The sequence below is a fragment of the Pteropus medius genome, unplaced genomic scaffold, assembly GCF_902729225.1.
Source record: "Pteropus medius unplaced genomic scaffold, Ma_sr-lr_union100, whole genome shotgun sequence".
Classification (NCBI taxonomy): Eukaryota; Metazoa; Chordata; class Mammalia; order Chiroptera; family Pteropodidae; genus Pteropus; species Pteropus medius.
In genome coordinates this window covers 25808733-25828070 of record NW_024355205.1, presented here as the reverse complement: position 1 = coordinate 25828070, position 19338 = coordinate 25808733, and the positions used below count along the sequence as shown (strand labels likewise).

The 19338-nt window shown below is 36.3% G+C and overlaps 1 protein-coding gene across 1 annotated transcript in view; it reads right to left on the bottom strand.

Moving 5' to 3' along the window:
- Nucleotides 1-4527: 4527 nt before the first annotated feature.
- Nucleotides 4528-19338, bottom strand: part of JAM2 (junctional adhesion molecule 2) — a 51641-nt gene continuing 36830 nt past the window's right edge. Inside the window, exons 5-10 of the mRNA XM_039857260.1 lie at nucleotides 17179-17381; nucleotides 14597-14696; nucleotides 10688-10795; nucleotides 8895-8910; nucleotides 6885-6927; nucleotides 4528-5234 (exon numbers count right to left, since the gene is read on the bottom strand). Of these exons, the coding sequence (XP_039713194.1) occupies nucleotides 5202-5234; nucleotides 6885-6927; nucleotides 8895-8910; nucleotides 10688-10795; nucleotides 14597-14696; nucleotides 17179-17381 (503 nt within the window). The 3' untranslated portion in view covers nucleotides 4528-5201. The remainder of the gene's footprint in view (nucleotides 5235-6884; nucleotides 6928-8894; nucleotides 8911-10687; nucleotides 10796-14596; nucleotides 14697-17178; nucleotides 17382-19338) is intronic.

The following is a 19338-nucleotide window of genomic DNA, read 5'->3' as shown; positions in this document are numbered from 1 at the left end:
CGTTGTTTCCATATCGACTATTGTAATTTAATGCTGCAATGAACATAGGAGTGCATATGTCTTTTCAAATTAGTATTTTGGATTTCTTTGGATAAATACCCAGAAGTGGAATTGCTGGGTCATAATAGTTCTAATTTTTCATTTTTTTCCAGTGGCTTTTTTTTGTTGTTATAAAATATACATAACAAAATTTGCTGTTTTAACTATTTTAAGTGTGCATTTCAGTGGCATTAACTACATTTGCACTCTCATGCAGTCATCACCAATATCCATCTCCAGAACATTTTCATCATTCCAAACAGAAACTCTGTACCCCTTAAGCAATAACTTGCCATTCCTTCCTGTCCCCTGAGTCTGGTAACTGCCATTCTGCTTTCTGTCTCTATGAATTTGCCTGTTATAGATACTTCATTAAGTAGAGTCATTCAGTATTTGTCCTTTTGTGTCTGGCTTCTTTCACTTAGCATAATATCCTCAGGGTTCATCCATGTTGTAGCTCACATCAGAATGTCCTTTTTTAGGCTAAGCAATACTCCATTGTGTGCATATAATACATTATGTTAATCCACACATCTGTGAATGGGCATTCGGGTTGTTTCCACTTCCGGCTATTGTGACTAATGCAGGACCTCTGTACTGTTTTTCATAGTGGCTGTACCAAGCTACAATCCCACCTACAGTGCATGAGAGTTCCCTTTTCTCCACATTCTCACCAACACTTGTTTGTTCATTTATTGATGCTAGCCATTCTGACAGGTGTGAGGTGATATCTCCTAGTTTTGATTTGCATTTTGCTGATTAGTGATGTTGAGCATCTTTCAAGTGTCTCTTGGCCATTGAAAAAAAAAGTTTCTTGCCTACAGCAACTTCAATCTAATTAACAGTGGTTAGGATGAGTTTGAAAATGAAAAACTAAATGGCAGGGGCAATTTTAGGAATCCAACTTTGGATCATAGAAAATCTCAGTTTTTACACCATCTTTAAGAAGCACTGAAAAGCACATTCAATGTTGAAAACATAAATTAGAGGTTTAAAACAGTCTGTTCTCAATCTTAGAGAAGTTAAATAGGTCCTTTGTTAACACAACTATCCATTTGTTTTGAGAGCATTTTCTTAGAAAGTATAAAGACATTTTATACCCTAGTATATCTTAGTACATTTTTTCAAATGTACTAAACCTGGTCAAATAAAAATATGGAATATATTAAAAAGTAATAAACAAGATTAAATAGAAAGTATCAACAAATAAGAGTTTATAGTCTACCCTGAATTTCCTGACCAGTTATTACTATCTTTTTTTTTTGGTTATTACTATTAAAAGTGTTCCAAACTCTTATAGAACAAGAAACAAAGAATGGGAAATTAAATTTTAAAACCTGAAAATTGGAAAAATATTTAAGATCTTTTTAAGAACTAAGTGAAAATGGATGCCTAATAAGTAAAAGGAGTAGAATAAGAAAAATTTCTGTCTAGCCTTAATTTATGGAGCAATAATTCATGTAACTTTGCATAATAAATGAACTGGATTATAATAACTGCAGAATACAATATTTTATTAATATCCTAACTAAACCTATGGAGAAATTTTTTCAATAAATATTCTTTAAATTGCCCTTTCATAAATGTTGAGTTTAAAAAAATAATTCAGCATTCATTAGCTACTGTCTGGGAGGCTCTGAATTCCGGGATAAAAAGTTTAGACTAATAGACTATGTATAAAAAAGTGAAAGGTTTTTAGCATAGGGGTGGGAAAAAAGGGAGTTGACATTTTTTAAGAGAGTAGTCTGGCAGCAAGTGACTGATGTGGTGAGGAAGGGAGAGACTAGAGGGCAAAGGAGCCTTTAGAACAGGAGATCGAAACTGACTCAGAGAGAGTACTTGAGGGAGGACGGTCCCAGAAGGTCCTAGAAGACAAAAGGTGAAATAGTAACAGAAGCCTGAGATGAAAAGTTGTGACAATCATAAAATGCACTTAAGAGTGAAGTCAATGAATGAACGAGAAGTAAAAGATGGGGAGATTTAGCGATAGGAAGGGTGGTGGTGGTAGTGATAGAATTCAAATGGATTCATCATGTATTCTTCAACATTTTATAAAAGATTAGAGAGCTGGGCGTCTGTGGTGAGGGGAGAGTGGATGAGAATGAAATGTCCCGCCATGGCATTTAGACTGGGTAGGAGAGAAAGGGAAGACAGGAAGATGTTATAGGCTGTGAGGCTGGGGAGGGGCAGCTGGGCCAGAGATTACTAAGGATGAAGGGAAGGTGTAGTACCAGAGAAGAATTTGAGAATTTAATAGAAAAAATGTTGGAGGCAGAGAAAAAACATCTTGCCTGAAACATCTTGGGTCAGATGGACCTGGGTCATGTAGACCGATTCCTTCCCTAGCTCCATGAACCTAGCAGTCACTGATGCTCAGCCTCAGTTTCTTCATCTGTAAAATTATGACACTGCCCACTTTCTAATATCGTTGAGCTGAGATTTTATACACCCTCTTCTCCATCTGCCCCCACTCTGACATAAAGTGTTCAATAAATACCTGTGGCCTTTTTATTTTCAGAGCATTTTTTTTTTCAGTGTTTGAGAGGTTGGCAGGCATCCAGATTGAGAGATGAGATTCTAATCTCAAGCAGCTAAAGAGCTAGCCCTGTAGCTACAGATGGTAAGAGGGTGTAGTTTCCTGGATTTTACTGAACAATAGGTCGATGACTCTTCCCCTGCACTGTTTAAAAAGTTTAACAAGTTCAGCTATTTTTATTAATGTAAACTTTAATAAAACCATCTGCGAGATAAAGGATTTTTTTTTGCAAAGCTGTATTGAAAAACAACCACTTGTTCCAGATACAGTTAGGTTAAACTTTCAACTAAAAATAAATTAAACCTACATACAACAGCAACGATAATAATTAAAACAAAACAAAACTTGCTATTAAGGATTCTAGAGCCCGAATCCTACAGCACAACTTCACTGTAGAAAAATAAAATCAAATGCTCTAAAAATTATAATGAGATTTTACCAATCGCTACTGAAGTCCTTCAAATAAAAGCAATTGAAGAAAAAAAAAAAACACGCAAGCTCAGACACAGGTGGATATACTTTTAATAATTGGAAAGTGAGTGCTCAGTACTCTATCCTTTGTGAGAAAGCATTCTTCACACGATTTTTATTTAGCTGTATACAATATTTTAAGATAATATGTAATATTTGACATAAAGTGTTAGATGCTAACACTGCATAAGGTGAATCCTCTAGCCTGTGTGGCTTAGAACCTTTTCATCTATTCGTAGAGCTAAGGCACTGCTTATTTTTCCCCCCCAAAATGGACTTGTCATTTATAGTGCATTTGATCTTGCATGTTGGTAGCTATGTTTAAAGAGGCATCTTTGAGACTCATATATCCCCTTGGCACTTGGTAATGAAAGAAGAAAGCATTACCCCAAACAAAGCAAATCAAAGGATGGGTAACATTAAGCATAATTTCTACAAACCTTACAGTTTTGTTTTTTGGTTTTTTTTTCCATGCTTCACCATCAGGAGTTGGGAAACTGAATGTAGCCAAATCCTGTCGTGACTTGTTTTGTAAATAAAGTTTTATTAGAACACAAACATGACCACTCATGTGTGGCCACTTCTGTGCTACAATGGCAGAGTTGAATAGTTATAAAGGACCATATGGCTTGTGTGACTTAAAATTCCTACTATCCAACCCTTTACAGAAAGTGTTTGAAGGGGACTGGTGAGAAGCATTCAATGCCACAGACAAGTGTGCGGGGGCAGCCTGACAATAGAAGTCTTCCCAGTGACCTGGTGTCCAGGCACAGGTTAGATACTCAGTGAGTGCTTAATCCATTTGTCCAGCGAATCCTGAGAATTTGCTTTGCCTATTGGCCAGAAAGAATAGACTCTTTTAAAAGCAGCTTAACCATGTTCAAAGTTGTCAAAGGTAGCAAGTGACCTTACCATCCAGATTTGCCCAAAACTAGAAATGCCCTAAACATATTTTGTTTTTAATGTGAATAATCAAAACAAGTTATAGATAATTATTCTTTTAACATGGACTAACTGACGTTACTATTAAACTGACCATTGGAATTTTCACTCTGTTACACTAGCTGGAGGCCCTTGTGATTAATCAGTGGAGACCCCAGATGATTAGACCTTTTTCATTTCAGCCACTGTTTCTCCTCTTTGAAGCAAGAAGGATGCCAAGGCAGGGAGTCACAGTGAACTCCTCCGACTCATCTTACTTGTCAGACAGCCACTCCTCTCCTTCGTATCCCCGGCTTTGTGATCAGCAGAATTGACAATACACTGATGATGAGAGCAAGGAACTTGGCCTAGTCCAGGATTTCCCTGCATGATTTTTAGAGATGTGAAGTTAGCATCCTGAAGGGAAGGGGATCTGCAGGGTTCTGTATGTAGGCTCCAGGGGCCAGTTCTGATGTCAAGGTCAACTGATCCTCTACAAAGTGGTCTTAGGGATAGGAAAAAGAAACAAGCAGCTCTGGGCGTAAAATAAGACACTTGGGTTTGACTCTCAAAATTATGTTTAATGAAGAAATCAATGGCACACGCCAGGTGAGTGAGCTCTGGTCGTTAGGTATTTTTCTTCATGTTGTTTTTGGTTCTCAGAAATGGAAGTAAACACGAGGTGCAAATCCTTGGGCATAAGACCCACTCCCGCTACCTCCCTCCTGGGGATATATTCATGATAAATGAGCAGCAGAATAAGGATTGTATTAGGGGAGAAAAGAGGATTTGGGTGGAAATGAGACCAGTTTCCTTTTGCATCTGTCAGAGTATTTTCTGAACCCTCTAAATCAGACTCTTGCACAGAGGGTGCTTGCGGTTTACATTTGCATGTTCTGTGGATTAATTTCACAATGAATATATGGTATATTTTAATAACTTTCTCTAGAAGTTAGGACATTAACATTTCACAAACCTCAGAATGTTACAGAGTATTTTGTTTCTTTTAACTTAGTCCAGACACAAGAAGCCAGATTATATTTTAGGTGCTGACACAACTATTTGTTTAAAATAACAATTTCAAGTGATTTAGCAGTCATAAAAGTTATAATGAAATACCAATTTCATCTTGCCATGAACCTCTTTGTAAATGTAAGACAAAGCAGAGTTTTATAATCTTTTAATAACTTGTGTAACAACTGTGGTTTTGGTGTATCTCAAAGGTGGAATTCTTTTAAATTATAAAGGATTTTGTATGCTTGAAATCCTAGGAAAAGAAAGAAAAAACCAAGTTGAAATATAATGTATTAATTTATAATTAAAGAAATATATATATCTTATGAGCATAAAGCTATATCCGCTATGGGAATCTTACAGGTACAAACCAGCTTATATTTAAATCTATTCTATGGGGAGTTAAATGATTAAATACTAGGAGACACAGTCTTTGAAACTTTGCCTACAGAGTAAAGAATTAGGAGTGGGAACTAGAGCAGGGAAAATCTTGTTTGCTAGGGGTAATCTACTGGTACCTAGTGGGTAGCAAGTGGTGAGGGGTGCTGCTAAGTCTTCTCCAATGCACAGGACACAAACAAAGTCCCCCACAACAAAGAGTTATGTGGAATTATAAGACTTCATTATATAAGAATTATAAGAAATTGTCATTTCTTACATAAATTCTTACATATGAAATATAAGACGTCAGTAGAGCCAAGGGTGAGAAGCCCTATTCTATGGCAAAACAAAGTTGGAGACTCTAGCTCTCAACTGATGAGAGCAACAGAGGCAAATAAAGAAAAAGGAAAAGTTCTTTGGACTCATCCACAAAGTGTTTCTCACTGGTGGGACGAGATTATTTTATTCCACATTCTAGGAGTATTTTCCACAATTGTGGAATTACATATTGCTTATCTGCTAATTAAAGAATAAAATGCTTTCAGTGTAGTAAACTGGAAAATAAAGTGACTCCTGTGACAGAACCTGAAGTAGACAATTTTTTAAGTTTTTGACAGAAAAAACTCTATAAAGCAGTATGTGGATCAACATCGGGGTCCATCAGAATCAGTTAAATGTTTAAATTATTGATGTCATGCCTCATCCCACTGTAGTAAAAGGAAATTTAAGAGAATCTCTGCTAAGGGATTCAGAGAACCTGCACCCCACTTCTCAAGAAAAGGCTTAGGCCTTTAAAAAAATTGGAACCCCACTCCCAACTATATTCCTGAAAAATAATCTAGAAGGTTGAATATCCATCCAAAGAGCTACATAATCTGAGCAATTATGGTATTTACAGCTTCACTGTAGGGTTTACAAATGCAAAAGTACGGCAGGGTTCAAATGTCTAAACTTTGTTCCCTCAACCATCTGATCTAGATAATAACTGCATCTTTTCAAGGATTTCTGAGACACTCCTTTCAGCAAGAGCAGAAGATAACCCTGTTCCGAAAATGTTTAAGTGCTTTGAAGAACCAAAGGACAGTCCTGGCATCCCGGTCTGCAGAAGCGGTCTGCAGAAGCAATCTGCTTGGTCCAGCTGACAAAAATCAAGGTACCTAGGTGGGAGCTGGGCTACTATAAACCCTCGAGAACTTGTATATTAATTTCCTCATCTATAAAACGGAGCTGAAAATGCCAGACCTAATGATACTAAGAGGCTGACTAATAAGAGAAAACATCATGAGAAAAAATAATGGAATGGTAAAGCCGCCTTGCTCTACAAATGCTGGCCGACTTTATTATGCCATCCCAGAGAGGGAATGGAAGCTAACGTTCATTTAGCTCCTCCTAAAGACCAGTGGTAGACACTCGTACAAAGTACATTATAAGTGAAAACCCATCACTTCTGTACAATTACTTCATTTCCTTGCCCTATTCCCTAAAAACATCCATTTTATAAATATGCTTTAAAAATACTCACATTTTCACTCATTGTAGTGCTTTTAGATGCAGAACCACTCTTCCTGTTTGTGGAAAATAAAAAACAATATTTACTACATTATCACTTCCAACATATCCTCTTTCAGTTAAGGTTACCTCCATACACTTTCTCAGCAGGAAGAAGAACATTGATCTCAGCCAGGTACAAAAAAAAAAATCAGCAGTCCTGAGTTTCTTACATTTATAGACAATATTTACGGAGAAAGCCATGCAACAAAATATCAATGTGTGTGAAGTCCTGTGTATCTAATTGTAGCCTAGGGCTAGTATCCTAAAGATTTTCGTGGAACATGCAAAACAGAGACTTACTAACTTTTAATTTATCAATTTAATAACATTTAATAGTTTGAAAATTTGAGATTATAATCTCAAATTTCATTTTTCCATGGAAAGAAAAGACCAGCATTGAGCAGCAAGTCTGGGAATAGGAATAAATGGCAGCTAAGTCTTCAAAGGACCTGGGAGATGACAAAGTATCTGAAGCCAGCTGAAAATAGAAAGTAATGCCCATCAACTCAAAGTTGGGTCTGCCATTTTCGTATGTACAAGGACAGTCACAAATCAAGTACACATAAACTAGGGACTTTGGTGATCTCATCCAGATCTCATGCATCAATGACTCCTAAATTTCTAACTCTAGTTAAGATGTTTCCCCAAACTCCAGATTCATACATTCAGTTACCTACTGACTATCTATCTCTCCGTTCTTGGAAGTCTAATTAACAGGCATCTCAGATGTTAAAATTCCCAAATACTCCAGTCCTCTCCACCTACCCCCACCAGCACTCTCGAACCTACTTCTCCTGAAATCTTATACACTTAGTAAGTAAATGGTAACTCCATCCTTCTCACAGCTTTAGAGCTGCCCTGGATTTCTCTTGTTCTCGAAGCCCACATTCAGTCAATCAGCAAATTGTTAAAAACATTGAGAATCCTATCACTTCTCAACATCTCTAATACCACAGATCACTTGTCTAGATCACTGAGTGGCCGGCCTCCTAACTGGTCTTCCCGCTTCCTCGCCCTTTTTCACCTTATAGTTTATTCTCAACAGAGCAGCCAGTGTGAGTTTCTAGAATTAAGTAAGATGCTGCTGCTTTTCTGCTCGAAGTCCTCCAATGACTTCCCATCTTACTCAGAACCAAAGCCCAACTCCTCACAACTGCCTAGAAGGGGTTCCATTTACTCTGGCCCCTGCCGTTTTTGTGCATTCATCTTCTCCTCTGCTGTTCTCACTCTGTCCCAGCTACACTGGTCCCTTTGATGTTCCTCAGATACTCTTGGCAATGCCTGGCCTCAAGACCTCTCTACCTGTTCTCTCCTCTAGGCTTGAAAACTCGTCTCATGGATATCTGCATGACTTGCTCCCTTGGCTCCTTCAGGTCTTTCTCTAAATCACATCATCAGTGAGGCTCTCCCCAACCACCCCATTTACAAGGAGAACCTCCACTCCTACCCCATGCATTCTCTCTTCTCTTACTTGCTTTATTTCTCTCCATTATACTTATCACAATCTGACATACTGTGGAGTTTACGTATTTGTTTACCTTCCACCTTTCTCTACTAGAATGTAAGCTTCATAAAGCAGAAAGATTTTTAACCTGTTTTCTTCACTGCTGTATCGCTAGTCTCTAGGACACTGCTGGGCACAGAATCGGTGTTTAATCAACGTAAAAATGACTTAAGCAACATTTTATTTGAAAGATTTCAATTTAGCCAATTACAGCAAATTATATTTTTCAAAGTAGTACTATGGAAATGCCTACAAAGTCAAATTAGTGACTATATTTCTCTCCTAGATAATTAAATATCATTGACAAATAGGCAGGCATGAGGTGGGATGTAATTCTTGATGAAATTTAGTCACTTCCCACATGATTGAAAACCTTCACAAATAACTCAGCTTCCCACTTTTGACTTTAAACAGATGATGAACAGAGAATTAGTTGCTATGGAAAAAAAGGCATGCATTTAAAAAAAGTATACTTACTGGAAGGAGGTTTCTTCTACAAAAGAATAAGTATATATCATTAATGCAAGAGTTAATATTGAAAGATATAGAGTCATATAAAAACAGAGTTAAGCTTAATTTCTTGTTTCTCAATCTTGGTTCTCACTTGCTGACATTTCTACCTTCTAAATCAAAGGTTGGCAAACTTTTTCTATAAAGGGCCACATGGGAAATCTTTTAGGTTTTGTGAGTCAAGAGGAAAAATTGAGGATACTATGTAGTTTATTATATAACAAGAGAGAAAACAAACTTCCAAATAAGTTTTATTGATAAAATAAAAAATATAATAATAATCTAAGTCTTATAGTACAGGTCTACTAATAAGAATGGAATTATCTGGCTAGAGGATAACATTTCTGTTAATTGGAGTTCAAAGTTAGTATTCCTTACTACCTAATAGATTGCAAATGTTCATCTGTGGAAACCATTCTTAGCTCATGTGTCATAAAAAACAGGTAGGAGGCTAAATTTGGTCCACAGGTTGTAGTTTGCCAACCCCCGCCCAAAATGCAAGCTTATGAAAATGGTTCTCTTAGATAGATTTTTCTACCAGATGAAAATGGAAGTAACATTTTAGCTAATGAACTACTATTCAACCTTTATTTCAGTATTTTAAGAAAAATTCATTTACCAAGTTTTCAGTAAAAATGCTCATATATTCTTTGCAAGTAGAGATAATAAAGATGATAAGAATTTTGAACAATCTTATCTGTCTGTACTTTCACTTATGACCAGCAGGGGGACTCAACCAGATTCTGTTCATAAAATTATCCTGAACTAGATTGGCGAGCCATACAAAATAACAACTATTACTAATTCACAGAGCCATTATCTTTAATTATAGGGAATATCTTTGAAACCATGTTCATGAAAACATTTTATGACACTTAATATTTAATCATAGGTATTATTAGAAACCTCTTTTAAATTTAAGTTTTTAGTATAAAAAAATTTTTTAAACCTAAATTCCAAAATCAGTGTTCATTGTAAAACAGCCGGTCTAAAACTTGTCGTAAATTTATTTAATATTGTTTTATTCCATTAACAAATTCTACTTTATGCATTATTCCCAACGGACTTGATGGAGTTCTGCAGCTTTTGAACTTTCAGATAATTTTAAAGACTGGGAGAAAAGACATGCATTAAGACAATAAAACAGATTATTTTTAAGTCTCACTCATTTACATCAAACTTATCACCAAACATAGGTTTAGAGTAACAAGAGGTCTAAACCTAAAGAACTAAAAACCTTGTTCAGCAGCAACGTTAATATAATAGGTATCTACTTTCCATTGAACAATTATCTTCTAAATACAGTTGTGCTAAATTCCACATTCCACTGTTTTACACTGATAAAACATTTCGTTGATTTATTTCAATGAAATTTCTTATCATAAAACTAGAAATCAATTTATCATTTGAGATATAGAATTCCAAACTTAAAAGGATCTTAAATACATGTACATGTACTATAAAGATCCACCTGTGTTGACTATCTCTTAGTATTGCTGCACTATGCCTCTCCAGGGTACCTCTCTCATACTCTGTGGTATCCTCTGGAATACAAGGCTGAGGCAGCTCTGCCTTTCTTCCCTATATGCTAAGGTGCTTGAGTCACCTGTGTGTCATCTTGGATATTTCCTACTGCGGAAAAAAGCAATGAAAAATATTCTCCAGAGTTTGTTAGAACATCTTAAGAGAAACGATATCTCATGAAAAAAACTCTATTTCCACAAGAAGTTGTCTAGCAAAGAAAGGTGAAAGTCACTTACTTGAAAAGTAGCCTTTCCTCTGAGCATAGCACACACCAAAGCCACAAATGGAAATTACTAAAGCCACAGCTACTACAGCTGCTATGATGCCACTTATGTTGAGATCATCTAGAATGCAAAATCAGGAATTCAGGTCACGCATGAATTCAGGTCAAATAGATGGAGAGGCGTAGTCATTAAACTGAAAAAGTTCAAAAAAGCTCCCATTTGCAGTTATACCATAAACATGGATACTTTCATGCTTTTGAAGCCTGTTCAACTCACTCGCTTCCAGGATATGAATCAAAATTGATTGAAAATATTAACAGAACTAAAGTTAAATTTTTAAAAGTTCTATGGATCAGAAATAAAATGTATAGTATTTCTCTTGCATTCATCTGGAGATATAATTATTCATTGGATTAAATATCAGACTGGAAGTGATCTTCGAAGTTCAGTGAGCTCAGGTATTCTACTACGACCCCCACTCCAAGTTTTGCTTAAAATTCTTCTATATCATTATCTGTGTCAATTTTACAAATGATGGAAAACTCATTCAACCCCAGAGAAAGCCTATGCCACTGTTGTTCAATAAAGTGTCAGAAACATCTTCCTTCTTGAATTATATGGCCTTGTGTGTGTACATATATACCGTTACATATGTATCATTAAACTGTCATTCCATTAAATTTTATATGAATTAAATTGAAGTTTTTCTTGTTGCTATTAAGTCATCTTTCCTCTAACCTAACACAAATGGATTTTTTGGATCCAAGTTTGAAATCACTACCATGTTACCACCTTGTGAAGGTTTTTCAGATACTGATTGTTACCCAAGAAATAGATTATTAATCTTCCAAGGTTAATATTTCTGCAATTGGAAATAGCATCAAAAACACTTTCATTCAAGTCATTAATAAAATGATGAACATGACTTTGTTAGGGAAAGAACTATGTAACAGGCTATTAAATACATTTAAAACCTCCCTTCATACATGTGATTTATTAGCATTCTCTGAGTGTGAGATCCAGCTATGCGTGAATCCATGTAAATATTTAATTTGGATCACATTTCTCAATCTTGTCCATAAGGATTTCATAAGCCACACTCTTCTGTCATTTAGATACTTCCTATGTATTGATTAACATGTTAGTTACCTGTGCTTTTTAAAGGAGCAATTCCTCAAAGGAACCTCGTTTTTAAAAGCAAGTACTAATTAGCATATTACTACATAATTTGGAGAAAATATTAGGTATTATCTTTCTCAACAGTAGTTTTACATATTTTAAAGCACTGTGTATTGAGGAAAAGATACTTTTAGAAACATCATGTGAGTCTGCTTTTCATAAAAACTTTTGGTCTCCAAATTTTTTCCTAAAAAATTTGAAATATTAACTGATTTTTTTTAAAGAAAACACAACAAATTTTTTGAAAGGCTAAGTAATTTGACCAGAGCAGAAAACATTGACTATTGCTTGGTATAATCTCAGTTCACATTTGCTTGAGCATTGGAAGGTCAACGAGATCAGCTATTTATTTACTTGCATAAAAAATAGCAGAGAGGGAAAAAAATTCACAATAATCACAATCTAAGGCAAATTAAATTAATAACTAAATGAAACTCCTGAGAACCAAACTGTACCTATTTTCTTTGTAGTACTCAATGAATTTGACATTTATGAAGGGTTCAACCTAAAGGCCATTTTATGACAAAAAAACCGTCCTGTACTTTGTCAATGAATTTGACATTTATGAAGGATTCAACCTAAAGGCTATATAGCCAAAAAAAAAAAAAAACAAAAAAAACTCTTTCCATGTAAGTGCTAAGTCATGATATAAATTTTATTTTATTTTCTTCAGCGAATGGAAGCTAGAGACTTGTAAGTTAGAGGTAAGTTGTTTCATCCCATTTGTCATTTACTGTTAGATAGTGACCAAGTCACATAGGAAGAGGAAATGTAACAACATGTGTAAAAATACTTTGCATTCTTTCTTTAAAAAAAAAAAAAGAAATGTTACTGTAAAAAGAAGGCACCCCTATTTTAACGAAAAGGAAAAGAATCAAACTGCTAAAATGCCATGCGTGAGTGGGGCCTTCTTGTGATCATTAGCAAACCCATGGTCTACTTTCTTTCTATACTTCAAAAAGAACTTCTTTAGGACACTTAACAGATTCTGCTTTTGGTTACAAGTTATTAGTGATAATTCACGAAGAAAATTGAACATGAGATTTCATCAATTCTTATATATTTCAAAAAGTGTAAATTCCAAAGCAAAGGCATTAAACACCTAGGATCAATGGATGAGCATTAAACAAACTAATTTTAACTTTTAAGCTAACCTATACCCAGAAAGGCTAGATTTGTAGAAATCATATTTAAAGTAGTACTATTAGCAAAACAGAAACTATAAATTTTACTTGTTATATATTTATTTACTGTGTGCTAGGAAAAATGCACGTTAACTAAAATGTCAAAACCATGACATCACAGATAGTATTTCTTAAGATGAGGCTAAATTAGGCCTTAAAATTAAACATGGCCGTTTAGAGAAAAATAATTGATAATAATAATGAGGGGGTACAAGGTTATGGTAAAAACCACGAGGATAGTATGTGAGTAAATGAAGTCAGGAAAACGCTGGATTAATGTGTTAATCTTTAAACAGGTTCTGATGAATTCTTCTAATAACTCCAGAGCATCATTGAGATAGTTTCTGATAATTTAATCAAATGCTTATGTTTGACTATAACTGTCAACACTTGAATGAATTTGGTAGATAGCATGTCTCCCAGAATTTTAAAAAAAAAAAAAAACAGAAATTTGAAATTACTTGTAGAAATTAGAATATGTTATTGAATACTTTATATTTTAGGATATCTTCAGGTCTAGTAAGATTATATTTTCTTTAAAAGTAACACTAAGTGTTTAACTGTGCATAAATAATACATATTACTGCACACATATCTGCATACCTCTAAGCACATTGAAAAAATGAATTTCTGACCCCACCAAACTGAGGACAAGCTTCTCAACCAAGGGGAGCTCTCAGAATTCGACTTCAGGGTACAGCCCTCCTGAGTGACCTTTAGCCCCTGGGTACCATCTCAGCTCATCTCTCTCTATTATAGAACCATTTTCAAAACACATGGCTTTCACGCAAGGAAAAATTAAACAAAATTATTAACAATAAAATGAAAAAGAAGTTTGCTCCGAACTCACATAATCTGAAAATATTCTTGAGCACCAATTTTATTGGTTTCTAAGAAGCTTATTTTGTATAACATAATATATGGCAGCAACCTTTTATAACAACCTAAATCCATAAAGATAGTCAACATGTCTTTTTTGAGAAGAAATTCTGCAATAAGTGTAAGCATAGTATTTCAAGGGATCAACAAAATTAACAATAATAACCTGATAGCAAGTAAAATAGTCAATACTTATGTAGTGGTCACAGTATGCCAACACTGTTCACTATGAAGATTATTTTCATCTTCATAACAACTCTATGAGGATGGTATATTACTACTGCCATTTTGGGGAGACTGAGGCACAGAGGTCAAACAATTTGCCCAAGAGTATGTAGCTGGTAAGTGACAGAGCTGGAATCCAAACTCCCATACGGAGTCCTTGACCCTGAGTAATTTATGAGACTCTTACTTTTGTTTGGAAGATCACTCAGATGAGCATAGTTTCAAAACAATAATTTGAAAAATTCAAAACTTTGTGAAGTATTATACTTGTTTGGGAGATAGATTTAAAAAGCGTCTTTGCTCTTTGCAGCACTTTCTGTCAAGCTAGTTTTAAACATTCCTTCCAGTTTATCCTTCCAATCACTCAGCACTTTCCTACCCCTCACCCCTTCCACCTGTAAACCTGTGCATCCTAATTGCAAACCATTTGTTTCTCCCGGTATTTCATGCTTACCTACTTGCATTCGTTTCCCAGGACACCGGCGATATCCAACGGAATTACGGGCTTCACAGGAATATTCTCCACTGTCCAGTTTTGAAACTGTGTTAAATTGCTATTTGTGGAGGAGGAAAAAAAAATGTATTTTTTAAGCAAGTATTTTACGAGTAGTCTCCTAAAATAACCATGTCCCTTGAATTTTAGCATTAAGTTGGTCTTTCCTTTTCAATGACTTAGACTGTATATCTTTACCATGAATTCAAAAATCTTCCATGCCTTCAAGGAGTAGATAGCTAGGTCTGCTTTTTTTATTTGACAGAAAAAGACTTATTGAGAAGTGTCTTTTTTGTGTGTGATACTGTGAACGTAGTACAGTTAAGAAGGCAGTGGGTATTTTAGAAAGTTTATAGCACATTGTACTATTAAGTATTCTAGGTATTTCTAATTCCCCTACGAAATGCCATTTGGAAGTGAAGTGAGTTCACTGCAGCAGCAAACATTAACCCTTCCTCTAAAGAGGCAAATAATTACCAGGAAGTAATGTAATGCCTAGGAAATCGTAATTGATGTAGCTTATGGAATTATAAATTCTATTGGTCATAGAATTTTTGAAAATTCTGAAAACATTAAGTCCAACTCTTGCTCCTTCTATGCCCTGCTGAAGCAATGGAAAGGTGAGACTGATATAATAGGCTTCATACTTGTTAGTAGCTTTATCCCCTTGGGAAAGTTCTGGAAGGAAGGAAGTTAGGAAGGGAGGGAGGTAGAAACACAGAAAAGAAGACTGAAAGGAAGAAGGGAAGGCAGGAAGACAGGAAGGGAGAGAGAGGGAAAAAGAGAATGAATGCAGTGGGTCCTAACACCCTAAGAGACCCTTCCAGGACCCTGCCAAGTAAGAGGGGTGCTCAGAACCATCACTTCACTATCCTCCTGTCAGACCCTAATAGCACAGTGGTCACTGATGACCCCATTCATGAGAGCCAAGAACCTCTAAGGAGAACCTTCTCACTACCTGTGATCCTCCTGCAACACATGTTCCTAAAAATAGCCAAAGTTTTGATTTATGAACTCCTTTTCCTCTCTCACTCTTTTTTACCCGCTACTCACATACTTCCCCTTTCTGTATACTTCCATATATCGGGATTAAAGCTTTTCCTCATTTATTTTAACTTTATGGAATCATCTCTCACTCCCCCAAAAGCCAGAATATTTTTAAAATATCCACCATGAGTTCAAGGCCAAAGCTATTTATACACAATAAGTTAGATGAAAACAATGATCTTCCAGCACATCATAACGGGTAATTGAGAGGATGTCATTGTCATCCTTACACTGGAGCCTTTGTCAGTTGCTCGTTTCTCAGGAAAGAACCCATCCTAGCTATGCCTTGGTGCATTCCCTTGACATCACGAGATATATTTCAAGGACTGAGGCTGATGGAGGAAAGTGAATCTATACCATTTCGGACTTGCCTTGGGGCTTTTATCACCTGCTCCAAGAAAAAACAAATTTGAAAAGTAAATATAGGAAAGTGTGACGGCAGGTTTTCTACCCAATTTCTCAGTGTAAAATCGCTCGGACCTGCTGACAGAGCCTGTTGACACAGAGAGGGCCAGAGCGTGGCATTCTTCAAGCAGTAGCCGCATCCATCAATATGCTTCATTATTTAGCCACTTTATCAATACACTTTGTTATTTACCAGAAGATCTAGTTTTTAAATGTTATCATGTGCTTGTAGATTGAAGGAATGAAACATTATACTTTCCTTTTAAAATTCATTAAATTATTATCAACATGCCTTTAAGATTTTTTTGATAATGGTTGTGGTAGTGATTCAGCATTAATGAAAATCAGACAGTTAAAAACTGACATGTTATATTACTTCAAATAAAAGAAAACGACTCAGGCTTAATGTTTGTTTTTTTTTGCTTCCGCCTCTAGCCTGAAAAGTCAAGACAAAAAAGTAAACTTATTTTTATTTTTAAACGTCATTAAACTTAGGGAGCTATTTATAGGTTTCTGTCAGTATTCCAGAAAAGTTTTTCAATTAGATATTTTTAAGGGGTAAACAATCAGAAAATCTGGACTAAATCTAAAATAATAGATACTCAAGTCACAGTGTCAACTGTTGATCTTCTAGCCATGGAAAAAGTTTAATGACACAGACAGCTCATCATAGGTTGGAGATAGTCACTGTTCTCAGGTGGCTGGCACTGGGGTCAGGACATCCCCAAGACTGTTTTTATGCATTTCCCTGACATTGTGACTACGAGACTGCACTTTGTACCTTTCTAGACCAGGAAGGCAGCTGTAGTGAACTGCCTGACCCTGAATCATGAATTGGACTTGGTCTGTCTCAGGTAAACATGCAGATCCTTGTGTGTTCGGCTCGGTTCTGTACTGTCTTCCCACCTCCTGCAGCCACTCTCAATCACTGCTCTGTGCACAGACCACCATTTTTCCTGCTGCCCACTCTTCTCGCCATGTAACAAGCAATAGTTCCAGCCTTCTATTCTCTATCATTTTAGTTCCAATAACTTTTTTTTTTTTCTCCAAATGCAAGACAGTTATTAGGCCAATGCTTGAAATGACCTTACCAGAGTTCCAGATTTTGTATTTATTGTGTATGAGCTGTTGGTGCTTTGGGAGCCAAGTTTAGGATTCCCTGACAAACGGATGCCATCCTTAAACCACGTGTATTCAGGGGCTGGATTCCCTTCTCTGTCTTGACATCGCAGCTCCACCACAGTTCCACTCAGAGCAGAATTGGGTACTTCACATGATGGAACTGCCGGAGCCACTGAGGGATGGAAGCCAAACGGTATTGGTTATTTATAAGCTAAACAAGGATTTTAACAGGTAAAGATGGACTGATCGGACACCTGTGATAGAGACTGGCTATTTGTTCAAGAGACTCGTTTCTCTTCTTCATGGGCACACGGCTAGACCACGTTTGCCAGCTCTCCTGCCGCTGGACGGGGGCCTATGCATGGTTTTGGCCAATGAAATGTGGGGAAAAGTGATAGATGGCATTTCTAGGACTGAGCCATAAAAGCCTCCTGTGTAATTCTCCCTTCATTTACTACCCACCCCCTCCCATGACCAAGTAGGTGTCGACAACCATGGTGACCTCAGAAAGCCATTAAAGATGTCAGACCTATGTTAGTTGGGTCTATAATGATTTCATAAAGCAGAGTAATACAGCTCCACCACTACTATCTCTGTCCCAGCTATTCAGACTTTACTTACACAAGAAGGAAACTTCTATTACATTAAGCCACTCACTGAGTGTTTTTGTTATAATAGCAAGCATATGTTAGCTAATATAATTGCTTATCCTCTTGGATAAACAATCTCTACTTCTTTTTTCCTCATCAATTTTTTTAAAGACTTTATTCAGCAAAATCATTCATTTACACAATGGGGAATGCTATTTTAATTTTGTCAATGAAATAACAACAAATTGAACAGAAATAAACCTCACCGAAGGTTTTAATGTTTTATTACCAACTATATTCAAAAGAAGTCAAACCTGAGTATATTTTTCAAGACTAGTACTCAAACTAAAATCCTATCTGCATAGCATTGGCCAAACTAAAGAATGCTTGAGTTAGAGTTATTCTGGTCCCAAGGATTTGTAAAGTAAACCAGACTTTATACAGTGACTCAAATCCAGGAAAACCCAGAATTCGAAGTGGTTGGCAGAATTCTAAGATGGTCCCCCAGGTATATATACACTTTCTCTCATCCCATCAAACACTAATGTAGGTACTATAAGAGATTTTTGGAGATATAATTAAGGCTCCAAATCCACTGTCGTTAGATAGGGAGCTTAAATAGATGGACTGCCCTAAACAATGATACCTTTAAAAGTGGTTTTCTCTGGCTGATCACAAAAGGGAAAATGAGAGAGTCAGAGTCAAAGAAAGATAAGACATTCTTTTGTTGAAATTAAGATGGAGAGAGCCACATGGCAAAGAATGCGGTGGCTCTAGGAGCCAAGTGTGGTCCCCCAGCTCATAGCCAGCAGGGAATGGGGACTTCAGTTCTACTACGAAAAAGGACTGAAATCTGCCGATGACAAGAAAGAGCTTGTCAGTAGATTTTCCCCCAGTGCCTGCCCAGCCGATGCCTTGATTTCAGCCTCATAAAACCCTAAGCAGGGAACCCTGCCACGTCATGCTGGCCTTCTGATTTGCAGAATTGTGAACAAATAAATGGGTGCCGTTTCAGGCTGCTAAGTTCGTGATCATCTGTTATGTAGCAATAGAAAACGAACACACCAGCTGAATCTCCTGCAAGGCCTTCTGAACTAAATTTCTTCAATAGTAGCTCATCACTAGTATTTTAGAAAAAGCCTAGACTACATATGAAAAGGAAGAGAAGTTATTTTATTTCCTTTACTTGGTAGTTTATACTGACATCTATGAAGGAGCAAAGATCATGTTCCGGCACCAAGTGTCATCACGAGCTGCGACTCTCAGTGGTTCTTACAGAAACTAAACATTCTGGCTTTGGAGTTAACCCCATTGGGATCCTAATCCTGGTCCAAACACTCACTAGCTGTTGAACTCTGGGAAAATTATTTAACTTATATTTCCTCACTTGTGAAAATCGGGTTGTCTGTGAAGATTAAGTAAAATTACATATGTGAAAGGGCTCACACATACTAGCTGCACAATAAATGCTAATTTCCTTTCTTTCTCAAATAATTTCTAATATTTCTCCTGGTCTACATGTTCATTTTACTGCTTTTA